This window comes from Boeremia exigua, assembly GCF_020726555.1.
Source record: "Boeremia exigua strain MPI-SDFR-AT-0100 chromosome Unknown C7974scaffold_16, whole genome shotgun sequence".
NCBI classification, from domain to species: domain Eukaryota; kingdom Fungi; phylum Ascomycota; class Dothideomycetes; order Pleosporales; family Didymellaceae; genus Boeremia; species Boeremia exigua.
In genome coordinates this window covers 465,780-488,727 of record NW_025763533.1, presented here as the reverse complement: position 1 = coordinate 488,727, position 22,948 = coordinate 465,780, and the positions used below count along the sequence as shown (strand labels likewise).

General features: G+C 52.6%; 8 protein-coding genes and 1 non-coding gene across 9 annotated transcripts; 6 read left to right on the top strand and 3 right to left on the bottom strand.

Annotated features, from left to right (window-relative positions):
• Positions 1-80: 80 nt before the first annotated feature.
• C7974DRAFT_445873 (FKBP-type peptidyl-prolyl isomerase-like protein) lies at positions 81-1,273 on the top strand (the record flags this gene model as incomplete). Its single annotated transcript, XM_046145567.1, has 7 exons — positions 81-165; positions 216-258; positions 317-381; positions 451-529; positions 589-609; positions 794-835; positions 958-1,273. 7 exons carry the CDS (start codon positions 81-83, stop codon positions 998-1,000), a joined length of 378 nt encoding a protein of 125 aa, XP_045990995.1. The 3' UTR covers positions 1,001-1,273.
• A 4,095-nt stretch (positions 1,274-5,368) lies between these two features.
• On the top strand, positions 5,369-6,265 carry C7974DRAFT_438139 (uncharacterized protein; the record flags this gene model as incomplete). Its single annotated transcript, XM_046145241.1, has 1 exon — positions 5,369-6,265. The coding sequence occupies one exon, from the start codon at positions 5,369-5,371 to the stop codon at positions 6,263-6,265; it is 897 nt and encodes a 298-aa protein (XP_045990994.1).
• Positions 6,266-9,739: 3,474 nt separating this feature from the next.
• C7974DRAFT_323981 (uncharacterized protein) lies at positions 9,740-10,425 on the bottom strand (the record flags this gene model as incomplete). Its single annotated transcript, XM_046138934.1, has 2 exons — positions 9,740-9,989; positions 10,061-10,425. 2 exons carry the CDS (start codon positions 10,423-10,425, stop codon positions 9,740-9,742), a joined length of 615 nt encoding a protein of 204 aa, XP_045990993.1.
• Positions 10,426-11,203: 778 nt separating this feature from the next.
• Positions 11,204-12,491, top strand: C7974DRAFT_88218 (snare-complex protein syntaxin-18 N-terminus-domain-containing protein). The gene is made up of 3 exons (XM_046147439.1): positions 11,204-11,421; positions 11,476-12,188; positions 12,239-12,491. The coding sequence occupies exons 1-3, from the start codon at positions 11,305-11,307 to the stop codon at positions 12,477-12,479; spliced, it is 1,071 nt and encodes a 356-aa protein (XP_045990992.1). The 5' UTR covers positions 11,204-11,304; the 3' UTR covers positions 12,480-12,491.
• Positions 12,492-13,026: 535 nt separating this feature from the next.
• C7974DRAFT_438137 (aspartate aminotransferase) lies at positions 13,027-14,494 on the top strand (the record flags this gene model as incomplete). The annotated part of the gene is made up of 3 exons (XM_046145240.1): positions 13,027-13,308; positions 13,367-13,498; positions 13,550-14,494. The coding sequence occupies 3 exons, from the start codon at positions 13,027-13,029 to the stop codon at positions 14,492-14,494; spliced, it is 1,359 nt and encodes a 452-aa protein (XP_045990991.1).
• Positions 14,495-16,019: 1,525 nt separating this feature from the next.
• On the bottom strand, positions 16,020-16,568 carry C7974DRAFT_293811 (uncharacterized protein; the record flags this gene model as incomplete). Its single annotated transcript, XM_046137668.1, has 1 exon — positions 16,020-16,568. A coding segment is annotated over one exon (549 nt), but the record flags the coding sequence as incomplete, so codon positions are not given.
• A 1,164-nt stretch (positions 16,569-17,732) lies between these two features.
• Positions 17,733-17,813, top strand: C7974DRAFT_t125. Its single transcript has one exon. It is a non-coding gene; the product is annotated as a tRNA-Ser (tRNA).
• Positions 17,814-19,493: 1,680 nt separating this feature from the next.
• On the bottom strand, positions 19,494-21,543 carry C7974DRAFT_323663 (uncharacterized protein; the record flags this gene model as incomplete). Its single annotated transcript, XM_046138916.1, has 4 exons — positions 19,494-20,131; positions 20,180-21,285; positions 21,336-21,390; positions 21,435-21,543. 4 exons carry the CDS (start codon positions 21,541-21,543, stop codon positions 19,494-19,496), a joined length of 1,908 nt encoding a protein of 635 aa, XP_045990989.1.
• A 505-nt stretch (positions 21,544-22,048) lies between these two features.
• Positions 22,049-22,816, top strand: C7974DRAFT_323492 (Isochorismatase-like protein; the record flags this gene model as incomplete). Its single annotated transcript, XM_046138904.1, has 1 exon — positions 22,049-22,816. One exon carries the CDS (start codon positions 22,049-22,051, stop codon positions 22,814-22,816), a length of 768 nt encoding a protein of 255 aa, XP_045990988.1.
• Positions 22,817-22,948: the final 132 nt, after the last annotated feature.

Below are 22,948 nucleotides of genomic sequence, written 5' to 3'. Positions count from 1 at the left end.
TCTATCCAACGTCAATTCACTGGAACATTCTTGGCACTCTTCAAGCTCTCTCTTCATAGCGATTATTATTCGCTGCTGCCATGTACATCCAGAAGACCATTCTCGATGCAGGGGACACAACACAGCTTGTGAAGAAGTATGATGAGGTTTCAATCGAGTACACAGGTAAGAATTGACTTCCATATGGAACTGATGGTATTCTAAGAGAAGAACAGGGTGGATCTTCGACCCAAGTAAACCAGATGGAAAGGGTTGCCAGTAAGAGCATCTTTGCCTCCCATCTATGAAGAGCCTATTATGCTAAATACTACATCAGGTTCGATACCTCATTAGAAAGAGGCGATGCCGTCACAGTGATCGGTGCGGGACGTCTCCTCAAGGGTTGGTACTTCCGCAGCCTCCAGATGGCAGTTACTGATTGATACCAGGCTGGGACAAAGGGGGTACTAGGCGATTACACGCCTGAAGATCCAAGTGATTCGGTGCGCCCCATGGCATTGTACGAAAAGGCCAGGTTCACGCTTCCTCAGTAAGTCTGAAAGCTTCTCATCGGACGCGTTTCTGAGGCACATCTAACACTTCCGGCAGTACGTATGGCTATGGCTCCAAGTAAGTCGAATCCGTCGCCCAGAGACTCTCCACCAGGCCGTTACTATTCCAGTATGGTTGTTCCGGTCTGAGCATCTTATACCTGAAACCAAGTCCACTGCTGCTCAATATCTGCTCGGCCTTTGCCAAGAGTACCCTCAAATCGTTGGTTTTCTGGGCGAATGGCTGACCAACTTTCCTACAGGGGCATTCGTGGGCTTGTACCCGAGAAGGCGACATTGGTCTAGTAAGTCTCTATTCCCTAGTGTCTTAAAAGCCTTAGATATAAGGTGCTTGTGCCTTCATTCTTCAGATGTTGGAAACCTTGTTCCATCCTTGTCCCGTGTGCTTCGAGCTAATACGGAACAGTGAATTGAAGGTCAATAGAATCGGCCCACAAAGGGCACCATAAATGGCTGCCACACCGCCGTCGGAAGACCGCCTTCAACAGGCATGCCAAGGCGTCGCCGTCACCGTTTTCATTATCGTCGTTGAGGTCAGCACAAGACTGAAACGCAGGACCTCAGGCACACAGTCACATTGCGAGATTATACTGCGGGCTACTACCTCCAGGTTTTTTTCAGTTCGATACCCCAAACATTGCAAAAGTCATTCATTGCAATACTTTATTAAAAGCAACCAATAATATTTCAGAATTTAAGATATCCATCTAAACCACAATCAGTCTTGATGAAAGCTTCACCCGGCTCATCCGGGGCATTCTACTGAACGCCCACATTGTTCAATTGGATTAGGCCGTGTCTTGATCTCAAGGACTCGACTCAGAACCTGCCCGTGTTGTCACTTTAGTCGGACACGTAATTGGAGACACATGTCACTCGAACGTTCATTGGCGACGCTAGGCTTGTGTATTAGCACGAGCACACCGACATTCACGCCACCCGAGAATCCTAGTAAATGTTCCGAACGTCCCGTTCGGCATGCCGAAAAGCAATCTGTACAAAACACGGCTCGAAGACGTGTTTTTGAGGGCGGCAGCGGCGCTTGAAGCATAATTCGGCTATACTGGCTTGGACCACGTTCGGTGGAAGAACGTGGACCAGTAGGACCAACATCAACATGCCTCGATATGTAGAAGGAATGGAACATGCCATGCAGCTCGGGACTCGCCTTTAGATTCTGAGCTGCTGGCCTCATACCGAAGACTCATGATTCGGCACAGACCGACGATCCACTCGTATCGCCTTTACACCGGTCGGACTCTTTTTCGTACATTTCTCCTCGTAATTAATACTGTTGAGATAGAAGCAGGCTCGTAAAGTGCATCGAAGTCGATGACCAGGTACGCAATAAACCCTGCGTTGATCCATACATGAACTGGGAACCCGCATGTGATGCGTGCGACTCCACATTCGGGGACCGATATGCAGCCACGAGGTAATGTCGACGAAACGGCCGGCCCAAAGGAGCGGGACGAATGCCTGCTTCTGTCTACACCGATGACGGGCCGCGGCCGCTCGTCGAGCCGTGGCTGTTGCCGTCTGACAGTCCCGCTGGAAGCGCCCGCGACGGGGTATACCAGACACACTCGTGCACGTGAGATGATGTGGTGATATAAGAGTCGTGGTCGATGGACGTAAGCTAGAATGCGAATTGGTACGTTGAGGGCCGAAGGATCATATTTGCATGGCGTGATGTGACAACGGGACAGCCGCGGAAGGAAGCATACCAAGTCGTGTCTTACGGCAGAACGTCATCGCAATAGCGTTGTGTCGACGGAATTCTTGTGCCGTAGTCTAGGTCCTCCTGCAAGGCCATCTAGGACGACGCGAGCTGCGAACCTGTTACACGCCCCATGCTAAGATGTACTCCATGCAGAGTTGATCAATGTCAAAGGCCTACATGCATACAGATGCATGTGTAAGTATGCTCGGTCTTGGAAGACTAGCTGCATGTCTAGTAGGATAGGTACTCAAACTGCAATCGCGACAAACGTCGTCTTCTGATAGGCCTCAGTATTTAGTGTAAGACGTAAGTTAGCGCTTATTCTTTGGAGAATGTATGCATCGGACAAGCCGAGTACTACCTAGCGAAGACGCCCGATGCCAATGCGCAGCCACTGGCTTTATGCATGAGAATGTTCCGAGGCAGTGCCAAGTGAGCTTTTGAGTCTTCCCGCTGGGTCCAGAGATACTTTTGTGCCTTACCATAGGTGTGAAAAGATTAGGAATGCTCGCCTATGGATAGTGAGTCAATGCTTAGGCCGGACGACTAATGATCAGCTGAGTGGGGGGATGCTGTTTATCGGATAACGTTGGCCGTCTCAGCCTGTCTACGAAATGGCCAACGCTGTCTTCAGCGGGCATCATGCATGTAGAGATGACTACAGTGTGCAAGGAATATTGAGAGACAGTTCCCATACGGCTCCTACACAGCTCACCAAGATCGTTGACCGGCGTGATCGAAGCAGTCAACAGTGGCGTGACGAGCAGGCTCATATACCGTTTTGGTGTAAAAGTGCCATCAGGTCCCTGCAACAAGAGAGGCCTTGGTTGATGTGCTCGTGGGAAGACCAGGGACACTTCTGTTCATGCTCTACAGCAGCAGTTTGACTCCAAAGATTCTTGGCATCGTAACCTTAGCTGCATTCACTCAGTATGCCTCACTGACCGGTGATTCGAGTTTTAGGTTCTTCGATATCAGTGCCGGGCTGTTCGCTGCATGTTGATCGGAACGTGCAGGATGTGTTTGCGATCCGGGTGATTCTCCAGACCGGCTGCGGAAGTCAATCGGTCAGGCTATCATCTAGATTCTAAAGATCCCGGGAGCGATGCTGAAACATTGATCATGTATGGCTGTTGACCTAGCCAGAAAGTGCTCCTGACTTGTACGGTAGACAAGGGTGTCGATGCGGTTCGACAGAGATAGATCGCTTTTGGTGTGTGCTTCCGTTCGTGGTTTATATCGGTGTCGTGTCATGGACAGCAGCCCTGCTATACGCAGTGTCAGTTTTACACATGCAAATGAGCCAGTCAAAGGTGGTGACACACAGGCACCCATACCCCTGTCGTACTGGATAGTTTGAGCTATATTACCTACCTCGAACTTATGCTTCCTTCGACGTCGGCATCTGCCATTGAAAACCATCAAAACATCTGATATACCCTTTCTGCCAATGAGTGGACAACTCTTGGCAGCCATTGATCTTGCAATAGACGCATCATGACGCCAGTGGTGATGCGTATGCGCGCGGGGACGGACAGCATCTGCTTCGCCTTCACGTGGTGACGACGCCATGGCGACGCGTGGCACAGCAGCTTATGAACGGCTCAGCACGACGTACCTATGCACCGTCTGACGAGTACTTTGAGCCCAACTCCTATACTAAGCTGAGGTCCGAAAGTGGAAGGTCCAAGTGCAGTATTGGCGTGATGAACTGGGAAGGTGCGCACACCACGTGACTCAGATACTCCTCAACACAAGCAGCACTGCAGCACTCAACAAGGCAAATCCAAATCACGTCTGCGGGTGAGACTGCAGGGCCACAACACACGACGACTCGCAACTTATTGACGCTTTGCTCGGCACTGGAGATTTGAGGTGCCACGACATCAATTGCATCTGGGCACCTCCTGTCGCAGCGCGCAGCTCCACCGTCCAAGCCTGCCACGGCAGTCGGAGTGGTTGGCGGGGAAGCATACATCGTCGACAAAGAGAATGAAGCCCGTTCGCAGCAGTGATTAATCTCATCTTCAGTTCACATTGGGGTGGCCTGGTTTTGGTTGGCGGGCAAAGGAAATTACTTGTGGATATGAGCTCGCCACGGGTGGCCAGCGACAGCGCTGCGCATGGCGCTTATCGACACGAACTCGCACTGTTGGCACACCCGCAAGGTCCATCGCTAGGTATGGGGCTGCAAGATGACGATGTTCTCGACAGAAGACGAGTCGAATTCTGTGCTCTTGCGTTGAGTTGACCGCTATGTACAGCGCAACTAAAGGGCAGCGGTGTGCCGCCAACCGATGTGCGATGCAAACCTAGTCACGAGACAGGCCCCCTTTTCAAGGCTCGGAGGCTTGACTTGCGGGATTGCAGACGTCAAGGCCGGCTAGGCTCGCTAAGTGCGTTATTGGTGAATGTTCTCACGAAACAGCATGCAGCACACGAAAAATGTTGTTGTTCGAATCTAGAATTGCAGAATCTGATCTTGGTCCCAACATCTGCCAACCAAACAATCGCAGGTGGACTTGGACGAAAGCGCCCGAGGTGTTGCCTCGTTTCAGTGGAAATCTCTGCGACTTTTGGGGACCACAAAAACAAGTTGACTCCAGATCGGACACATCCTGGCCGTAACTTACCCTGCTTTTGGATGGCCTCCGACAGCCTCTTGACTTAAATTACAGGTTGTGGATGGTTAGCGCGCTGACGATCAGGCACAAGTCGCGTTCGATTGGCGTACCCCTTGCTGAGTCTGGCTAAAGTCTTGCCGTTCGGGGCCATGCATGCTTTCCCGCGCCTGTTCTCCGGACAAGCCACAACGTTTGGCACCGTCGTGAGCAAGCCCACGCTATGGGCGACGACTCGTTCCATGGCGGGTGGGTTCGCAAATGGCCCCCGGCTGGTGTGCCAGGATTCAGCCATCTTATTTACTTCGCATCCCCCCAGGCGTCCCGAGTGTCCCCCTACCGCAAACAAGCAGGACTTCGTCAGAACGCTTTCTTTTTGCTGAATAACTTCACTCCTTTAGGTGTTCAGCAGTCACTCTCTCAATCGATCTTCTTTCGAGTCGTCTACTTTCCTTACGAAGATTCCGGTCAAAATGCAGCTCATCACTGTCCTTTCTGTCGCGACCACCATGGTCGCAACTGCCTCCGCCAGGAGCGCAGTCGCCCTCAACAAGGAGTGCGATACCAGCAAGCCCATGGCTCGCGTGCACAACCGCTGCAAATACGACGTTCACCTGTGGTCTGTCTACAAGGGTGACGGCTGCCCGACCGACGAGATGGTCACACTGAAGAGCGGCGAGACCTACCAGGAGAACTACCAGGACCCCAAGGGTGGAGACGTCGGTGTCTCTATCAAGATCTCCAAGTCCCAGGAGTGCAAGGGCAACTACATCACCCAGCTCGAGTACTTCATCCAGAAGAACTCTCCCGGCTTCAACTACAACTACCTTGATGTCTCTTACGTTGACTGCCCCTCCAACGACGCCGACTGCCCCACCAGGCAGGAAGGCTACTACCTGAGCGTTGGTTCTCAGCAGGGCGCTGTCAAGGCGTCTGCCGCCAACACCTGGTGCCCGGTCATGACCTGCAGCGACCCCGCCTCTTGCAACAAGATCTCCTACGTCCTTCCCGATGACGTCCAGACCAAGACATGCGAGCCTGACCAGAACATGGACTTCTACATGTGCGGTGGATCCGGTCCTGATGAGGAGAGCGAGAGCAGCGCTGCTCCTTCTGCGGCTCCCTCTACCTCCGAGAAGCCCTCCTCCTCTGCGCAGGCTACTTCCAGCGCCGTTGCCTCGTCCAAGGCCACCTACGAGGAAGACTTCAAGGTCGCCGCCGCCGCCGTCACTCCTGCCCCCGAGCCCGAGGTCGTCCAGCAGTCGCAGAAGACCAAGACCGAGGTCGTCTACGTTACTGCTTACGAGACCATCAACGCTAAGAGGCACGCTCACGGCCACGCTCGCCGCCACCAGCCCTTCAACGCATAAATCTTGCCATTTTAAAACTTTGTACATGATTGGCATGCTAGGTGTTGGGGAGACCGTGTCGCATATTCTTTGCCGATAATCCAAATACCTATTTCGCGATATACCCAGGGAGAGAGAGGAGAGGAGGGGGAATTGATATCATTCCACGTAATGACGAGGCAGAGCGCGTCGCAGGCAATATATTCTTTTGTACCACCATCATCGACGCGCACTCCGTCATTGCTTGTGTATGCTTTCCACCTCCGCTCTTCCTTCGCTCGACAACTTCCACGCAATATCGAAATGGATTCGGCTATCTTTGTTCTGGTTACATTCTTATCTCACGATGTCATGACATATACCATCTTGGGGGTCTGGCCCTTCTCACAGGGTCTAGCGGGATCTGTTTCTCCTTTCTTCTATTCTTTAGGAGCATTAGCTCCTTCCTTTTTGCAATGGACAAGGGAGATGTCCCAGGCTTGGAGCGTGTCCCTATAGTCAAAACAATATAGACTGTCACTATCACTCAAATTACTCGCTCAATTGGTCCTGCTTCCGTGCTTGATTGACTCGTTCCGTTCTGATGTGAGCCATCGCAATTTCGCTTATTTATTGTTCGTTCACGCCGCACGATGCGTCCTGCGGCTTTCCAACTTGCAACCGGACACAATTCCGTGCTCAATTCGTGTGAACGGTTCAGTGTGTTACGAAGACCCTTCTCCATGTTTCGTTTCGTCGCCTGGAATAGAGTTCGAAACATCCGCACAGCCTGTAAGCTTGAGCTGCGCCGCCTCCTGTCAGCAGCGCCACACCCTCTCCCCCGCCCCAGGACGACCACTGCATCGATCATCAATGATCTTCAACATGCATACCTCGCTTTCAACGTGCATCCAACGTGCACTCAACGTGCACAACCCATCAGAATGGTTGATCAGGCCAATGATCGACATGGCCATCAACCGACAGGTATTTTCCAGTTGGCCGATTAACCGTGGCTGCGACCTTCAGGGATCCTGGTCATTTCGAATTGAGTTGGCGAAGCTTGTCGCGTTGCACATGGCCAGTCGGTTACCTCTTGGAATCTCACTGCCCAAGAAGACGTGTTGCGCCGAGGCAGGCGAAACTCGCACAGTTGCATTAACACGTCCAGAGCAAAGTGCCCGCCACCAAGGTCCGGCTTCGCACGTGGCTGTCTCGCAAACTCTGGGAGCCAAGAACAACCATTGACTTCGCACCTCTCGTTCGTATTCCGGCAATCCTGCTCTTCTGCAAAATGCCGGTGCCTTGCAGCCCGTTGACAGCCATGCGCCGCTCCGACACCTGGCGCAAGCCCTTGCGACAGACTTTTCGCCTTGCTGCAGTAGTCGTGTGTTCTAGAATCTCCACTTCCTTCACGTCTGCGTGCTCTCGGTGCGTCCTTGCATGAACGACCAACGCTTTCTCCAGTTTTCCACCCACACATGCGTCAAGACGCCCACTGTTGCACCACACGTGTGGTGTCGGCGTCGTGCCGATATCGATAGGCCGGTATCGATAAGCAAATCGCGCATTGGCGCAATGCTTTCGTCACCGGATTATGCCCCGATTCCTAACCCTTGTGCTTTCCGCGGGGCGCTTTCGCAGTGCCGGCGAATGAGAGAAATGGTTGTCTCAGACGATAGGTGACGTTGGTTGTCCACGCGTTGTCAGTGGGGAATGTCGTGGTTCTAGACTACAGGCATTTTGAGTCCGTCGAAACTTGCTCGCTCATCTCTCCAGTCCTCCACCGTCGCCGCGGCACAGGCAGTTCACGCGAACTGCAGATGATGTCAAAGGCTTGGCCATGGATGAGTAGCGGTGTTTGTAATCCTGTCTATGGCAAGATACCGGCTTACACATAAGAGGTGGCTGTTCGGAAACGAGAACTGTCTACGAGCTAGACAGCCCTGGGGAAGCTGTTCCGTGCATCCACCTGCAGTTCCAACAGGGTTCACGGCTGGGATTCGGGCCTGAACGGCCTCACCAATCCTCGGATAAAGTTGAGAAAGTTTGTGGTGGAACTCGTCACACAGTTCCCTGTGAAGTGTGCCCACTCCCTGACCGGACTGGAAGGATGAGTGATGCGCATTTCCACAGCACCAATTGCGTAGACGAGCCGTACCACAAAGCAAGATACGGACCGAACGATACTGCGAGTCGAGTTTGCCCGACTCTCAACAATATCATCCCAACCACCTTTCTTCACTGTAACCTTCAGAGCACAAGCCATGATACACAAGCCACACAAGGTCTTGTAACACAACATATGTCAACCGTTATAGATCGCCGCCACGTTTCCCTCTCCGACTGGACCCGACATGTCGGTCCAGCCGCTCGAATCACCAGCACAAACCAGTGGTGGTCTTGTCGAGACTCAAGTCGTACAAACAGTAGAGAATACACGCTAAACCACAATGGCGTACTCCACTTTGTTTCTCTAAGTTACAAAGAGCTGAGATATAGAAGAGATAGGTAAGTCCGTAAATGGCGTACGTGAGGTCTACAGACCGAATGCTCCTCTGCTCCAACGTAGCCAAGTAAGAATATGAGCCATTCTCGGCTTTCGTCAAGTCATCTCTTGAAGATCTTTCATCTGTGATTATCCTCGAAGCTTTACTTTGGGCTGCCCTGTTCCAGTCTATACTCTCAATTGTCTCTATCCGATTAATCCCGCCGCTGTCTTCCCATTTTACTGTGACCTACCGTCTATTTGAACCAAAGCCAACGCGAGACATACATACAGGCTTGGTGAAACCGGATTGAGCGAGTCAATCACTCACAGCTATCGATATCTTCCTGTGGCTGCAGCAATTCAGCAAAACCTACATTAACGGTTATGTATGACGTGTGCGTCTTGTGGATGACCGAAAGCTGTTATAGCATGTTGATATACCTACTTCGGTCCTGCTGCTTGACAAGAACTGGTGCATTTATAGGTCATGATCGCTTAGGCACCATGTGCAGAGATTTGAGTGACCTCTCGTATCTTAAATCATGAGCCAAATGTTACAGAGTTCAGACCTTATCCAATCTGAATTGGAACATTAGGCAACAGATTGCCGACGAGAATGACGCACCTGTGCCGTGAGTATCACCTTGGCAACAACCTCACGTGTGTTTTAATGAATATAGCAGCAATTGAGGTGGACAACAGCATCGAAGGGAAGTCACAAAGGTACAACGAGCAGCGCCACGATAAGAAGTATGGTCCGTTCGAGGTCTGTTCTACAACTGGAAAGAGCGAAACTTGAACTTACGGTGCATTGCAGGAAGACAGAAACACGAACAAATCAGTAACACGAACAAATCAGTAACACGAACAGAAAGAAACAACAAGACCGCCATCCATTCCTCCCACTTCAATCTGCAAAACGCCGGCGTGCCTACCTCCCATCCCAGCGTTCCATCTCAACCGCGCCCATTCATCAATCGAGCGCCTGATCAGATGTTCGAGAACCAACGCGCCGCTATCAATGCTCAGATTGAAGGGCTGATCTTGCACTTGGGGCAGTCGGCAGCCTTGATTGTAGGTGAAGCGCTGGGCTTTGCGGCCTCGTTCTTGCCGGCAGCCTTCTTCTTGTCGTCTCTCGAGAGTTTACGACCGTTCTGAGGTATGAAGATGATAGGCTTTGATGTGCACCTGGTGGTCTCGCCCTCCTTGCCATTCCCTGTTGTTTCGCAGTCCAAAGAGGGCAGCTCGATATCGTTGAGGGAAGTCCAGGTCGCGCTGCGCAAAGGTCAGTTAGATCATATGGAGAGAGAGAGAGAGAGAGATTGCAGAAATTCGGGCGAACGTACTTATTGCACTGCCAGCTGTGTTGGATGCGGTAGTTGGGATCGCCAGAGCCCTCCCTCAGGTCGAAGACCAGGTTGTCAATCTTCTCGCCAGCAATGTTGCACTTGTTGCCGCCAGAGTGAATTTCGATACCGTCGGCCTCACAGTTCGCACCATCTTCGACTTTGTCGTCGACACGAGCATCAATGGTGTATGAGGACTGAAGGTTGAAGCTGACGAAGTAGTATGACGGAGACTTGGCGATGGTGTACTCCGTCAGGATGTAGGAAACTGGTAGACAAACTTCGACCCCGTTGGCTGGCTTCGCGGCGGGGAAGGCCATGACGGCAACGGGAAAGAGGAGAGCAGCAACTGTGGTGCAGAGCATGATGGAAAGTAGTGAAGTTGAAGAGTTGAATGGACAATTGAAGTAAAAGGGAAGAATTGAGTGGGCACCGGTATTGAAGAATGGGTTGAGTGCTGATATCGATGCCAAAAAGCTCTTGAGTTGAGTGATGATGTGAGAGTACGAAGCAAGCGTCGAGCGATCCTATATACACAACATTCGTGGCCTGTGCGGTCACAGTTCTTGCAGTCTTCGTGAAGAGACAACAGGTAAACACTAGTTCGAAGCAGGCGCGGATGAGATACGCAGGAGCAGAACATGCAGTTCCAGCAGGGCAGTCACCAAGGACGCGAACAGCACGAAACATGGGAACTCGAGACAGAAGCTAGTCTCTTGATGCATAGCTACAGTGTACTATCAGGAATTGATGTTTGGCTGATTGAGAGCTACCTGCTTGTGGACTACATGTTTGCGCTGATGTTCTTGTTACCGTACAGAAATTCTTGTGGTCAGGGAGCATTCTACTTACTCCTCCATCGACACGAACACAGGTACAAGACGTGAATATATACCAGGTAAAAAAATTATCTTCAGAGTCTATGTGGCAAGTCTGGACGAAGAAATGACATTGTTAGGGCTCTACCTTGATACGTGCACCGAATTTCATGGGCTTTGGTGGAGTGGGTGGAGAGATAAACAGTCTCGAACTTCAACTACAGCCAGCGACACCGTGGGATATGACATATGTGCTGGCTTCCCATCGCATCGTTTACTGTGGGACTCTTCAATACGGAGGTGTAGATGTAGCAGTGCTGGTGAAAGTGTATGCAGGGATTCGGGTGTATCGATGGGTAGGGATTAAGCGAGACTTGCGGGGCCATCGTCATCTCGCCAGCAAAGACGTAAACGCAGGACAACACCATGAACATCACGCCGGTCTTCAACCAGGTGCTGGCAAGCCACAATGCGCAGCCTGTGGAGCCTTATGTCTTCCGGGTGGAGAACTTGGACGAGTTCCTGAAGGAAGCATACCGTATTGTAGGCCACGTTACGCCTCTGAAGCTCGAGAGTCGCTGCTAACACCTACAACAGCGCAGACATATCACAAAGCTACACACTGACCTCAAGTCGATACGGCAAAGCTATCTTTCGACTGCACCACCGCCTCGGCGCAAGCAATTTGCGCGCGCAAACAATGCTGCGGATAAAGATTCGAAGTACCTCACGGATGCGCAACGCAACGAGATCGATGCACAGGCAAAGCAGTCGCTGCGGGAGCTAAATCATGCGATCAATGTCCTTCGAGAGGCCGAAGGGATACGACAGAGTACGGTGTCGCAAGTGGCTATACGAAAGCGCGCGAAGCAGGGCCTGGGTGCACTAGGACGATGGGCAGCAGGAGGTGCGATAACGGCAAAGAGCACAGAAGAGGAACTCGAGGAGGCCAAGGCGAATACGATCAAAGCACACAGGGAGAGCATTGTTTGGTCCCTACAAAATGCGTTGGAGCAGTGCGGGCAGTTTCAGAGCTCCATGATGGAAATACGACTTATGAGGGAGGTGGAAAAGAGCAAGAGTGTGCTCTATAAGACGAGAGCCACCATGCCATCCAGCGAATATGGCGGCACAAAGGGTGGAAGCAGTGCGGACGGAGCCTCGAAGGATTATCGTGGGACGACGTCGCATGGACAGGACGAATCGAGTGCTGCCATCGAGCAGCAACTCGACCCCGAGCAACTCCAGCTATTTGCGCAAGAGAACCAAGATATGCTCAAGCAGTACGAAGATCAGCTGGATAAAGTCCGGTATGTGCTGGCCCCACCTTCATGCAGAACGACAACTAACAAGGTACCAGGGCTGCGGAGAAATCGCTCGTGGAGGTCTCAGAGCTGCAGTCAACGCTTGCAAGTAATCTCGAGATGCAGTCTGCGCACATCGAACAGCTCGTGGAAGATTCATTCAATACCACGGATAACGTCGGGAGCGGGAACAAGGAGCTCAAGCGGGCAACGGAGAGAAGGAGCACCGCGCAGATGGTCTTCTACGGCACGTCTGCCTTTTGCACAGTGCTTGTCCTGTGGGACTTTTTCATATGACACGGGATTTGAAAATCAAATGGTCAGCTGCTCGTAGGGTTTAGATTCCGAACATGTGAAAGTATGGCGAGCACAGCCTGTTCCAAGTCTGTCGCGCACCCTGTGAATAGTGTCCAGAAGTAGCAGGTGTGTCCTGGTGCTTTCGGCGGTTTGGCCGTTGCAGACCCACAAAGCCGCCAGATGCTCGGGTGCTCGCCCTGGGGCTCAGCTAAAACTGTCTTGGAATCCCGCTGCATGTGAGAGGTCGACAGCGCGCTGGGGGTTGACATCACCGCGGACCATGCTGAGAACGGATGACCTCGTGCCTCGGCACCAGTCCCTGCGGCTGTCAACCAGCTCTTAAGTAAAGCAGCCGGGGCGCGTGCTGGGGCTGCAGAATCAATAATCCCACGCTGCACTCTCTTGCTCTCTCGTCTCGAGCAGCTCCTCAGCTCCGCATCCCCTCGACCGGGATTATCGTCTAGAAACGTTTGCGGGGGCTAGTGGGCTGCGGCTTCCCAGTTAGGCGCGTGAAACGTAACAGTGGTGTGCTCCAACAGTTGCAGTCATGCCAGAATCACCTAAGCAATCCCTTGCCTCTGCTTCACCTGCAGCTCCGTCCTCGCAGTCCTCCAGTTCCAACCTCCGCCTTACCCAGATTTCCACACAACTTGCTCCAATGGCTGCTTCCGCTTTCGACGCGAGTAGCGTTCCCCAGGCGCCCGAAGATGCGCTCTTCGGGCTGATGGCCGCGTATCGCCGCGACACCGACAGCAACAAGGTCGACTTGGGCATTGGGGCCTACAGAGATAACAATGCCAAGCCATGGGTGCTGCCTGTGGTGAAGAAGGTGCGACCTCGTAGCACTGCCTCCATGTACACAGCTGTGTGCTTACTATCTATGACAGGCCGATGAGATCCTCCGCAAGGACCCTAACCTCAACCATGAGTACCTGCCCATTGCCGGCCTACCCGAATTCACCACAGCTTCGCAGAAGCTTGTGCTTGGTGGTGACAGCCCCGCCATCAAGGAAAAGCGCGTGCGTAGCTCTCCCCACCATGACGTGACACATGACTGACACATTGTGCAGGTCACCAGCTTGCAGACCATCTCCGGCACCGGCGCCGTGCACCTGGGCGCCCTTTTTCTGCAAAAGTTCTACAAGACCAACACCGAGCGCACCGCCTACTTCTCCGACCCCACATGGCCGAACCACTTCCAGATCTTCTCCAATGTTGGTCTGCAGCACAAGACATACCCCTACTTCTCCAAAAAGACGAAGGGTCTCGACTTCGATGGCATGTACGGCGCGCTAGAGAGTGCACCTGAGGGCAGCATCGTTGTCCTGCACGCTTGCGCGCACAACCCCACCGGTGTTGATGCCACACAGGATCAGTGGAAGAAGATCGCTGAGGTCATTCGGGCAAAGAAGCACTTCCCTTTCTTCGATACAGCCTACCAGGGCTTTGCTTCGGGTGACCTTGCCCAGGATGGATGGGCCATCCGTTACTTTGTCGAGCAGGGCTTCGAGCTATGCATCGCACAGTCTTACGCAAAGAACTTCGGTCTCTACGGCGAGCGTGCCGGTTGCTTCCACTTCGTCACATCGCCTGCATCTGATGCGCAATCAACAGTCACCCGCGTGGCGTCACAACTTGCCATTCTCCAGCGTTCCGAGATCTCGAATCCACCCGCATACGGAGCTCGCATTGCTTCGACCGTCCTGAACGACCCGCAGCTGTTCTCCGAGTGGGAGGCTAACCTCCGCGAGATGTCTGGCCGCATTAAGGAGATGCGTAGCGCCCTACGCAACAAGCTTGAAGAGCTTGGCACACCAGGCACATGGAACCACATCACAGATCAGATCGGCATGTTCAGCTTCACAGGTTTGACTGAGGAGCAGGTCTTGAAGCTGCGTGAGGATTCCCACGTTTACATGACTAAGAACGGTCGCATCTCCATGGCAGGTCTCAACACCAACAACGTCGAGTACTTTGCCAAGGCTGTCGACAAGGCAGTACGGGCGACGCAGTAAATCACCGGAGCAGAATCGAGGAGAAACCAGTCTGATGAAAGACTGGAACTAGTGTCTAGCTTGGACGTGTCGCCGAAACAAGCACAACAAGAGAAGCATCCCAGTATCTTCTCATGTATTTTAGACCACTCTCAACCTCAGCGAGGATTATATGAATCATGACTGAAATCTTTCCCATCGTTTCTGAAATTCTTGCACCGTGCAGACTGACAATCATGAGCATCATCACTACAGCGAACTCGCGGATACTAGACTACCAGGCACAGGACGTATCGAGCTGAAGTTGCAATGTCGAATTATCCATATCTACTTTGAATCGCCAAACTATATACAGTAAGAAAGAAGGGTATCTATTAGCAATCATTAATCACACAATCTCCTTGACGCCCTTGCCCGGTCCAAATCGCCCCAGACCAACGCCCAAACTCCAACTCTTCTTCCTCTCCCTCCTCCCCTTCTCCTCCTTGATCTCCAGACTATCCCCGCTCAACCTAGCAACAAACTCGCGCACCGGACTACGACTCCTCTCAATCTTCCCACCATCAATATCACCCGGCGAATCGCACCGCGGAACCCCCAAGCTCTCGAACGTCGGCGTGCGACTGCGCGCGCCCACAGACTCACCCGTCGGTACGCGGCCCTGCAGAATCTTGGGCGATGGCGCGGAGCCCAGTGGCGGTGATGATGCACCCTTCAGCAGCGGGCGGTCTTGCAGGCGTGGTGGCGACACGGCGCGTGCGCCGCTCAAGGGCAGCGAGATCGTGCTTGCGCCGGACATGGCGCGGAGGCGTGTGAGTGCGTCCAGTTCGTGCGCGGCGCGCGAGCTTGTTGGGCGGTCGGGGGTGTTCGGCCATGGGATTGTGTCGACCTCGAAGGGCGCGGATGGGAGTGGGGGTGTGACGCGGAGAGTTGCTGTCACGCTTGTCGAGAGGTTGCTTGGTGCAGATGCGGTGGCCTGGCGCAGCGCAGGGTGCAATTTCGTCTCGCAGGGTGTGATGGGGCTCGGTGCGGGCTTGGGGCCGAATTCCTTCTGGTCGAGCAGGGTGGGTGATCTGGGGCGGAGTGTGGGATGTGTCGTCTCTAGTCTCAGAGAGGGCGTTTGTGGGGTGTGTGTGGATTTTGCAGAAGTCTTGGGTGAGCTAATGATTGCGTTGGGTGAGGGTACCATGATGCGTGGCGAGGCTGAGCGTGCGCGTGGAGAGGCGTGGGTCACATGTTTTGGGAGAGGCGGAAGCGGGCGGTGCATTGGTGGCAGAGGGCCCATGAGAGGCACGCTCTTCTTTGGAGAGATATGGCATGGTGCCGAAGCCGGGACGTACTTTGTTGCGGGAAGCCGAGGGAGAGATGTAATTTGGGCAATGTCTTCAGATGATGCGTGGACCGTGATCTCTAGTGAATGTGTGGTGATTGCTGTGGTGTTTGATGTGTGCCTTGAGTGAGTCTTGGATGGCGAAGAGGCAGTGGATACACTTGAATTGTCCATATCTGACTGTGACGAGGTGTCGTCAATGAGCTCCTCCGGGACAGACTCGGTTTCCAAAAACGTTGAATTATCTGCGCTGGACGGCTTGAATGTCCAAGGTATGGGCTCCTTCATGAGATCCTCGAGCTTTGGAACCGTTGTCGATGTCTCCCATGTCTCGAGCTTTTGCGCCACCCATGGATTCTGCGTGCATCGGAGCTTCGAGAAGTACGCGCTGCAGGCTTGGACATTGGAAAGCGGGTGACCATAGTCGCGTAAGTCTTCTAACGTCGTCTTAAACTCGAAGTTGAAGTCCGCAAGACTGTCATATGAGTCCATGTGTAGGTTGAGAAAGTGGCAGAAAGCATGGTGGTAGTCGTTGAACCTAAAAGTCGCGAAGCGTTGGTCAAGCGCTGCCATCATTTGCTGGGCACTCATGTTGGACGGTGGGAGCGGTGGGCCAGCGTGGAGCACCTCTTCCATGACTTCCTCCGATACTGATAGGAAAATGTCTAGTTTGACTTCGCGATCCTGTCGGACCCACGCTTTTCGTTCGTCAAGCAAAGTCGGTTGAACTGTGTTGGACGCCCTCGGAGACTTGGGCATGGGCATCGAATGTGTTCCATCACAAAAACCCCAGGTCCCCTTGGTTTCGCAAGCGAATTTCATCCCTCGGCGCCATCTTGAGTACTCGGCCCCCGTGACGTGATTGTGTAGGATCGGCAGACCCGGCAGGCGGGGTGAATTAATTGTCGACATCCTGTTGAAGAGAAAGGCAGCCGCTGCGCTCAAACGGGAGGCCGGGTGATCCTCAGGAAGACAGCGCGACATAAGTTTGTCGATCGCAAGAATGGCAATGCCCACGCATGCTGGACGCCATTGCGACTATATGCTGTACGCTTCGAGGACCGAACTGCGCGCCCGTAGGTGGACCAACCGCAGCATCGGGCTTCAGCAGCCCTGCCAGGACTTCCGCGTCTCACAAGCAACAAGCCTGGGATTTATCCAGCAGGGGCCCCTGAAGGAAAAGAATCCCGTAGCGGGGGTTTACTTCTTTGTGCTGACCATGCCTGCCGTTCCAGGCGGATGCAGACTTAAAAGGGACTTGTGTGTGTGGAGTCAGCAGAGGAGGATGAGCGATGGACCAATCACAACGTGGACTGCGAGGCTTAGCAAATCGAACTGAGTTTGGTGTCGGGGATCAAAGGTAGTACACCAGCTAGGAGTTCGACAGGTGGCACTTGTTTCTTTCTGCTGCTGATTACTCTCGTGCGTGACCGGAAAGTCGAGTCGCAAGGTGGTCGAGTCCGTCTATCAACACCTTGCTCGTGATGTGTTTAGCGGGGTCACTCGTGCTTCACATGGCTCTACGTTGATAAAGGACGACACGGACTGACGTAACTGCATTGTTACGACAAGTTTAGAATGGGACTATTGGAACCAGATTATGGGAATGGTGTGGATGCACGAGGCTCATCATGAACATCGGGGTGCCGAGGATGTGGTTCACTCCGGCTGTGGGGGCTAATTTTGGCTCGAGGCTTGACCGCCAAGGTGAAGCCTCAAGACCGGGACTATCCTACCATCCTTGTCGCTCCTTCTGCATATGAGCGAGGAATCATGACTGCATGTTACAGTAATGCATGGAGTCTGACATCATTGTATTTAGTCGCCGGTGGATGTTTCTTTCTATTGAATCTCGTCTTGTCATCAATATATAATCCATATCTTGCAAGATTTTCATCTATCACTAGCATTAACCAGCTAGCGATCTTCGGCGTTGTGGCGGAGTGGTTATCGCGCAAGACTAGAAATCTTGTTCCTTCGGGAGCGTAGGTTCGAATCCTGCCAACGTCGTCTTTTTTTTTGTTGATCTCGACTTAACGACATGAAATCAGATATCTCTTTTTGCTCACTGATCCTGACCTACATCTTACACTGCTTGTGGCCTATGAAGCCCAGACTGCGAGCCAGGCGACAATCATGATATATTCCAGTTTGGACAACCACCTCACCATCAAGTGGGTCCTTCCGATGGCATTATTGATACTGGTAGGAGAAGTCTTCGGGCGATATGAAGTTTTGTTTGGAAAGTGTTGTAATGGAAGGTACTATTGAGTCCACACTCGTAATCAAGTCAAAGATTGGAATGTATATATATGCTAGAGTATGCAGATTGGATATTTGATTGTCTCGACCGGCAAAAATCAATGAGCAACCTAGGAACAAAGTTTAAAAAGACCTAGTGATGTTTGTGATGTAGAGAGTGGTTTAAAAGCACATACTACTGCCGGATAGGTCCTTGACGCACACCATGGACTGTAACTTTGCCACATCACCAACAGCCAAGATCCTCCAGCGACACAGTCCCAGTCACCGCAACATCATCAGTCGTCCCAACCTTTCCCCGAGATTCAAAACGCCTTCAGCATCCTCCACCACCGCCGCCTCCGTCACCGCCACCACCTCCTCCATCTCCTCCATAGCCGCCGTAGCCGCCGTAATAGGTACCGGTATGGGCACCAGAGCCACCATGGCTGGTGTGGCCTGCTCCATGCTGGCCACTGAGTTTAGAGGGTTCGTCTTCTCCTAGACCCGACGTGGGAGTGCTCGACGTGCAGCCCATTGTGGTGATGTGGTTATGGTGAAGTAAGTTGTAGTGTGATGAGGTAAGGTAGAACGTGGTGCACGTTCGACTGTCAAATGATAGTAGCTAGGCCAGGAAGACAGGCAAAGTGATGACTTGTAGGTCGACCCAGTGGTAGAATCTTCGTTCAGCTTAAATAAAATTGCAACAACAAGGATCGCTTCTGGCTGTGTAGAAGTCCTGACATGTTTGGTCCGATACTGTCACTCCAAACACTGTTTGAATCTCGTGACGGTGCTTGGTGGAGGCTGTGCTAAGTTCTTACAACAGCGTCGCTCGGCTGTTGCAGAGCGAGTCTGCCTACGTCTGAGCCTTGAGCGCCTGAACAGATGAGTGTGAAACATTTGGAGCAATAGACGATAGAGGTGAACACATGGTTGTGGGATCAAGAGTAGAGATGGAAAAAACGTTCAGTCATTAGCACGACAGTGTCTGTGCGGGGTATCATACTTCCAGAGAGGCATCAGTCCTCGCATCGAGATGAGGAGAGACAAAGAGAAGAAAACATGAAGTCAAGTAAGTGTCGCTCACTTCAGAACGGCGTTCTCGAAGAAACGATGGAAATGGTCACCGGAATGTCTTGCCATTCCAAGTGGGCCTTTCGGGGTGCCTCGTATAGCTCAGCATGTCCGGCCGATCCACCAATCAAGTCCCCGAGACTTGCCGCGGCTTCAATATCGGTCAGCCAATTGCACCTCCTGCGACATGTCCGCGTGCTTACCTGCACGTGCATAGCTATGCTAAGCTCGGATTTCGTGGCTTGCGGTGATACCCTTGGTGAGAGGCAAGAGCTGTACCATTGCCGTGGTCTGGTGGCGGAATGCCGAACCGATTCGCAGTTTTATCCGCGAGCATTGCCCTAGATGCATTTTGCGCCACACAAATCTTCTTCAAACTGTGCCCGATAAGAACCGCCACGGAAACTGATGGCTATTGAGATCGAATGTAGGCTTAGGCTTCCAAGGATGATGTCTGTCGTCGCCATTGATGCCGTTCATCTTTGGCAAGGGAAGATCTTGCAACAAAGAAACCGTTCGGCCAGATCCAGTTGCAAGTTGGAATGTACTTCCACCAGGACTAGTCCTTCCAGACGAGGTTGTTAAAGCCATTTTCATCACAGCCGTGATACGGCGGAAACGCTCAAAGATATCCTCGTTGGTTTCTTGTGGATCGCGTGGACGAGGCATCTGCGAGGAAAGCTGATCGCGAAAGTATTCGAATGACTTCGCTACCTGTAGCTCGGTAGTATCCCATCCAGGCATTGGTGAAGAATGCAACGCGAGCTTGCCCAAGCTTGTCATTGTAGAGACCAGATTGAGCCAATCAACCAGAGACAAGAACTCGTACTGGCCTGACTGAAGTTTTGTGCTGTTGTCGAGAAATTGCTCGATTGATCGTAGACAGGTTACGCGCAACGAGAGTTGGAAGCCTGAAGCCCACGGGGTGCTATCGCGGTCGGTCAGTTCGATCGATGCTGCGGTCTTGTAGAGATAGCTATGTGCAGCGAGTTGTATCCACTGTAGTGTTTCTAGTTTGGTCAGTATAATGGTATCGTACATTAAATACCGCCACATACTGAAGTCGTTCGCCTGCAGCTTTGAGGCCAGACAGATACTGTCCCACTTCGCACTCAAGCGCTTCACCTGCGTGCGGGCGATAAGAGCCTGCTCGCTCTGGTCGGTGAATGTCTCCTGGACATCTTCTGTGAATTGGCAAATATCAATGAGGATGGGCAGTATCGCATCAGACTTGTGCTCCCACGATGCCGCCAGCTCCGACGCGTACGTTCGAAGTGTGCTCGAATACGATATACTGCGAGTTTTACCTGGCTCAGCCAGTCCGATATTGGAAGCTAGATAGTAGCACCCGAGGTATGCTCTTTTCGCTTCCTTGTTCCTGTGATCGTCTTGGTGTAGAGGGCCCCTCATAGTGGTTGAGAGACTGTCTAGACCCAGATCATTTCCGATGCCAGCGCAAATCTGCAGAAGCATGGGAATAGAAACAGCCTGAGCATCCATATAATGGTGATGCCAAGCTATGAAAACAAGCAGTGCTTGCAGCAAATCTAGACTTTTCTCTCCATTCATCACCTTGACTGTCACGACCTTGCGAAATTCGCGACTCAAGGTCAACTGCAACAGTACCGAGTCATAGGAAGCCACTGTCAATACAGCGAACATCAACATCGGTCGTTGTTGGAGCATTTCGCGACAAGAGCACTCTTTTGGCAGAGTCACGAATGGAAAGTAATCGGACATGGCCCGATAGGTGTCCACCAACATCTGCATGTGGACGTAACTAATTGACCGGATAACGGGATCAAGCCTGCCGAGGCATGACAACGTGTCGTTGATCGAACCCCAAAAAGAGGCGGAATCTTCTCCATTAGAAATAGGGGCCGGAAGGACTGGTGCGGTGGAAGTAGACGGCGATGCCTTCACCGGTGCGGGCGCCGGCGATGATGTTTGCTGGGCTGTCTCGGGAAATTGGGAAGGCACGGTTGCCGGCGGTAACGCGGGCTGTAGGACTGAGACCGGCGCCATTGTTGCCACAATAGCAGATATTTTGTCCAGCTTCTTGTCGAAGTCGCGCATTTTGTTAGGTGCCTGCCCATCTGATCTGGGCTTTGCTGGCCTCCTGCGTGCAACATGCTCGATGCATTCGACGCGTGCTTTCTGGCACCTGCAGCACGTGTTATGCCGAAGGCGCGGAAAAGTGCCGGAAAAACATACCTTTGGCATACAGAAGCTGTGTCCGAGGGAACGCACCGAACTTTGTGCTTACGACCTGTTGAAGTTAGAAGAGGCGCATGCAGTTATGGTCTTTCTTACAGCGCTCGCACGCGAACGCGTTGCCTGATCTCCCTTCTTTTGCTTCCATGGCGATAGTGGAGCTGTGAGGTTTGGGAGATACCGAGGATTCGCTCTTCGCCGAGGGCATCAAGGGCTCCTGCATGTGTGGGGAAGTCCGTCCGATCATACGCCAAGATTTCGGGACCTCCAGTGTGGAGGAGAGGCTGGCGTATGCTGCCGTGAATCTGGAATGGAGGCACCAGATGCTAATGGCCAGATGCGAAGCGCACACGATAAAGAATTGACGGATCAAGCCGCAGCACGTTGATTTACAGTTTACCTTGCGCGAAGGCGCAGCGCCGAATCACCACATGCCTCTTTCGAAGACCGGTATGAGCGGAACAAAGTACTTACCCGAGGTACGGGTGATTGATGCTCCGCGACTGCAGTCCAGTCCAAACTTAGGATACAAGTATCCGCCAGAACCGCTTCGCGAGCCAAGTAACTTCTCCGATCGCCGCGTGTTCGCTCTCCGAGCATTGCCAGTGCGCGAACGGCAAAACGAGGTTGATGGCGTCGCCACTTAGACCGGCTGGAGCGGCGTCCTCTGGCCGAGCGTCGTGGCTGACGCTCAGAAAGTAACACCGAAATCCATGGCTCCGCACGAAAATAGCGACCACGACAGCTACGTGAGGTCGGGCTTCGCTGGAACAGTCGGCTGGGGAAACAAACCTGCGCTCTTACTCGTCGATGTCTGCAATGCGTACTGGAGTAAAGGCAGCCCTCTGGACACCAGCGAGAATCCGGCTTCGGCGGCTGCACCTGCCTCGATTGCGAAACTCGTTGACGCCGCCCGCAAGGGCCAGGTACCTCTGATTTGGACCCGGGTCGAGTACACAGAGCCTGATATGTCGGATGCAGGCATATTCTACTGCAAAGCGCCGCTGCTGAAAGTTTTTCTGAAAGGAAACGAGACCGGCTTGGAGAGCTGGGTGCCTGGTTTAGAGCCTAGAGACGGCGAACTCATTGTCTCCAAACGGTATCCCAGTGCATTCTTCGCCACAGATCTCAGTACGCGCCTGCAGTTGAAAGGTGTCGATACACTGGTGATCTGCGGCGTCAGTACAAGTGGTTGTGTGCGAGCGACTACTCTGGATGCAATGTGTCTAGGTTATCGTCCCATTGTAGGCCTTGGCATTCGAAATTTTGAATCAGGCTCACCACCGCACAGGTCGTCAGTGAGGCTTGCGGAGATCGGTCCAAAGCGGTACACGATGCGAATGTCTTCGATATCCAGGCGAAAATGGCAGATGTGGTGTCTGAAAGTGAGGCCGCAGAAAAGCTTAAAGCTGGCTGGATATAACAGATATGTCGTTAACATCCCGATTTACTCCGAAACGTGTAATTCACGCAGTCATTAACATTCGATCTCCACGGGGAGCGCGTCAAAGTCTCCGCGGTCTTGGCTCGAGTTGGGGCATCGAGTGTCCTCTTACCAGTCTGTGCAGACACGACTGACTCTCAAGCACTTGAAACCCTGCTCATTGGACAAT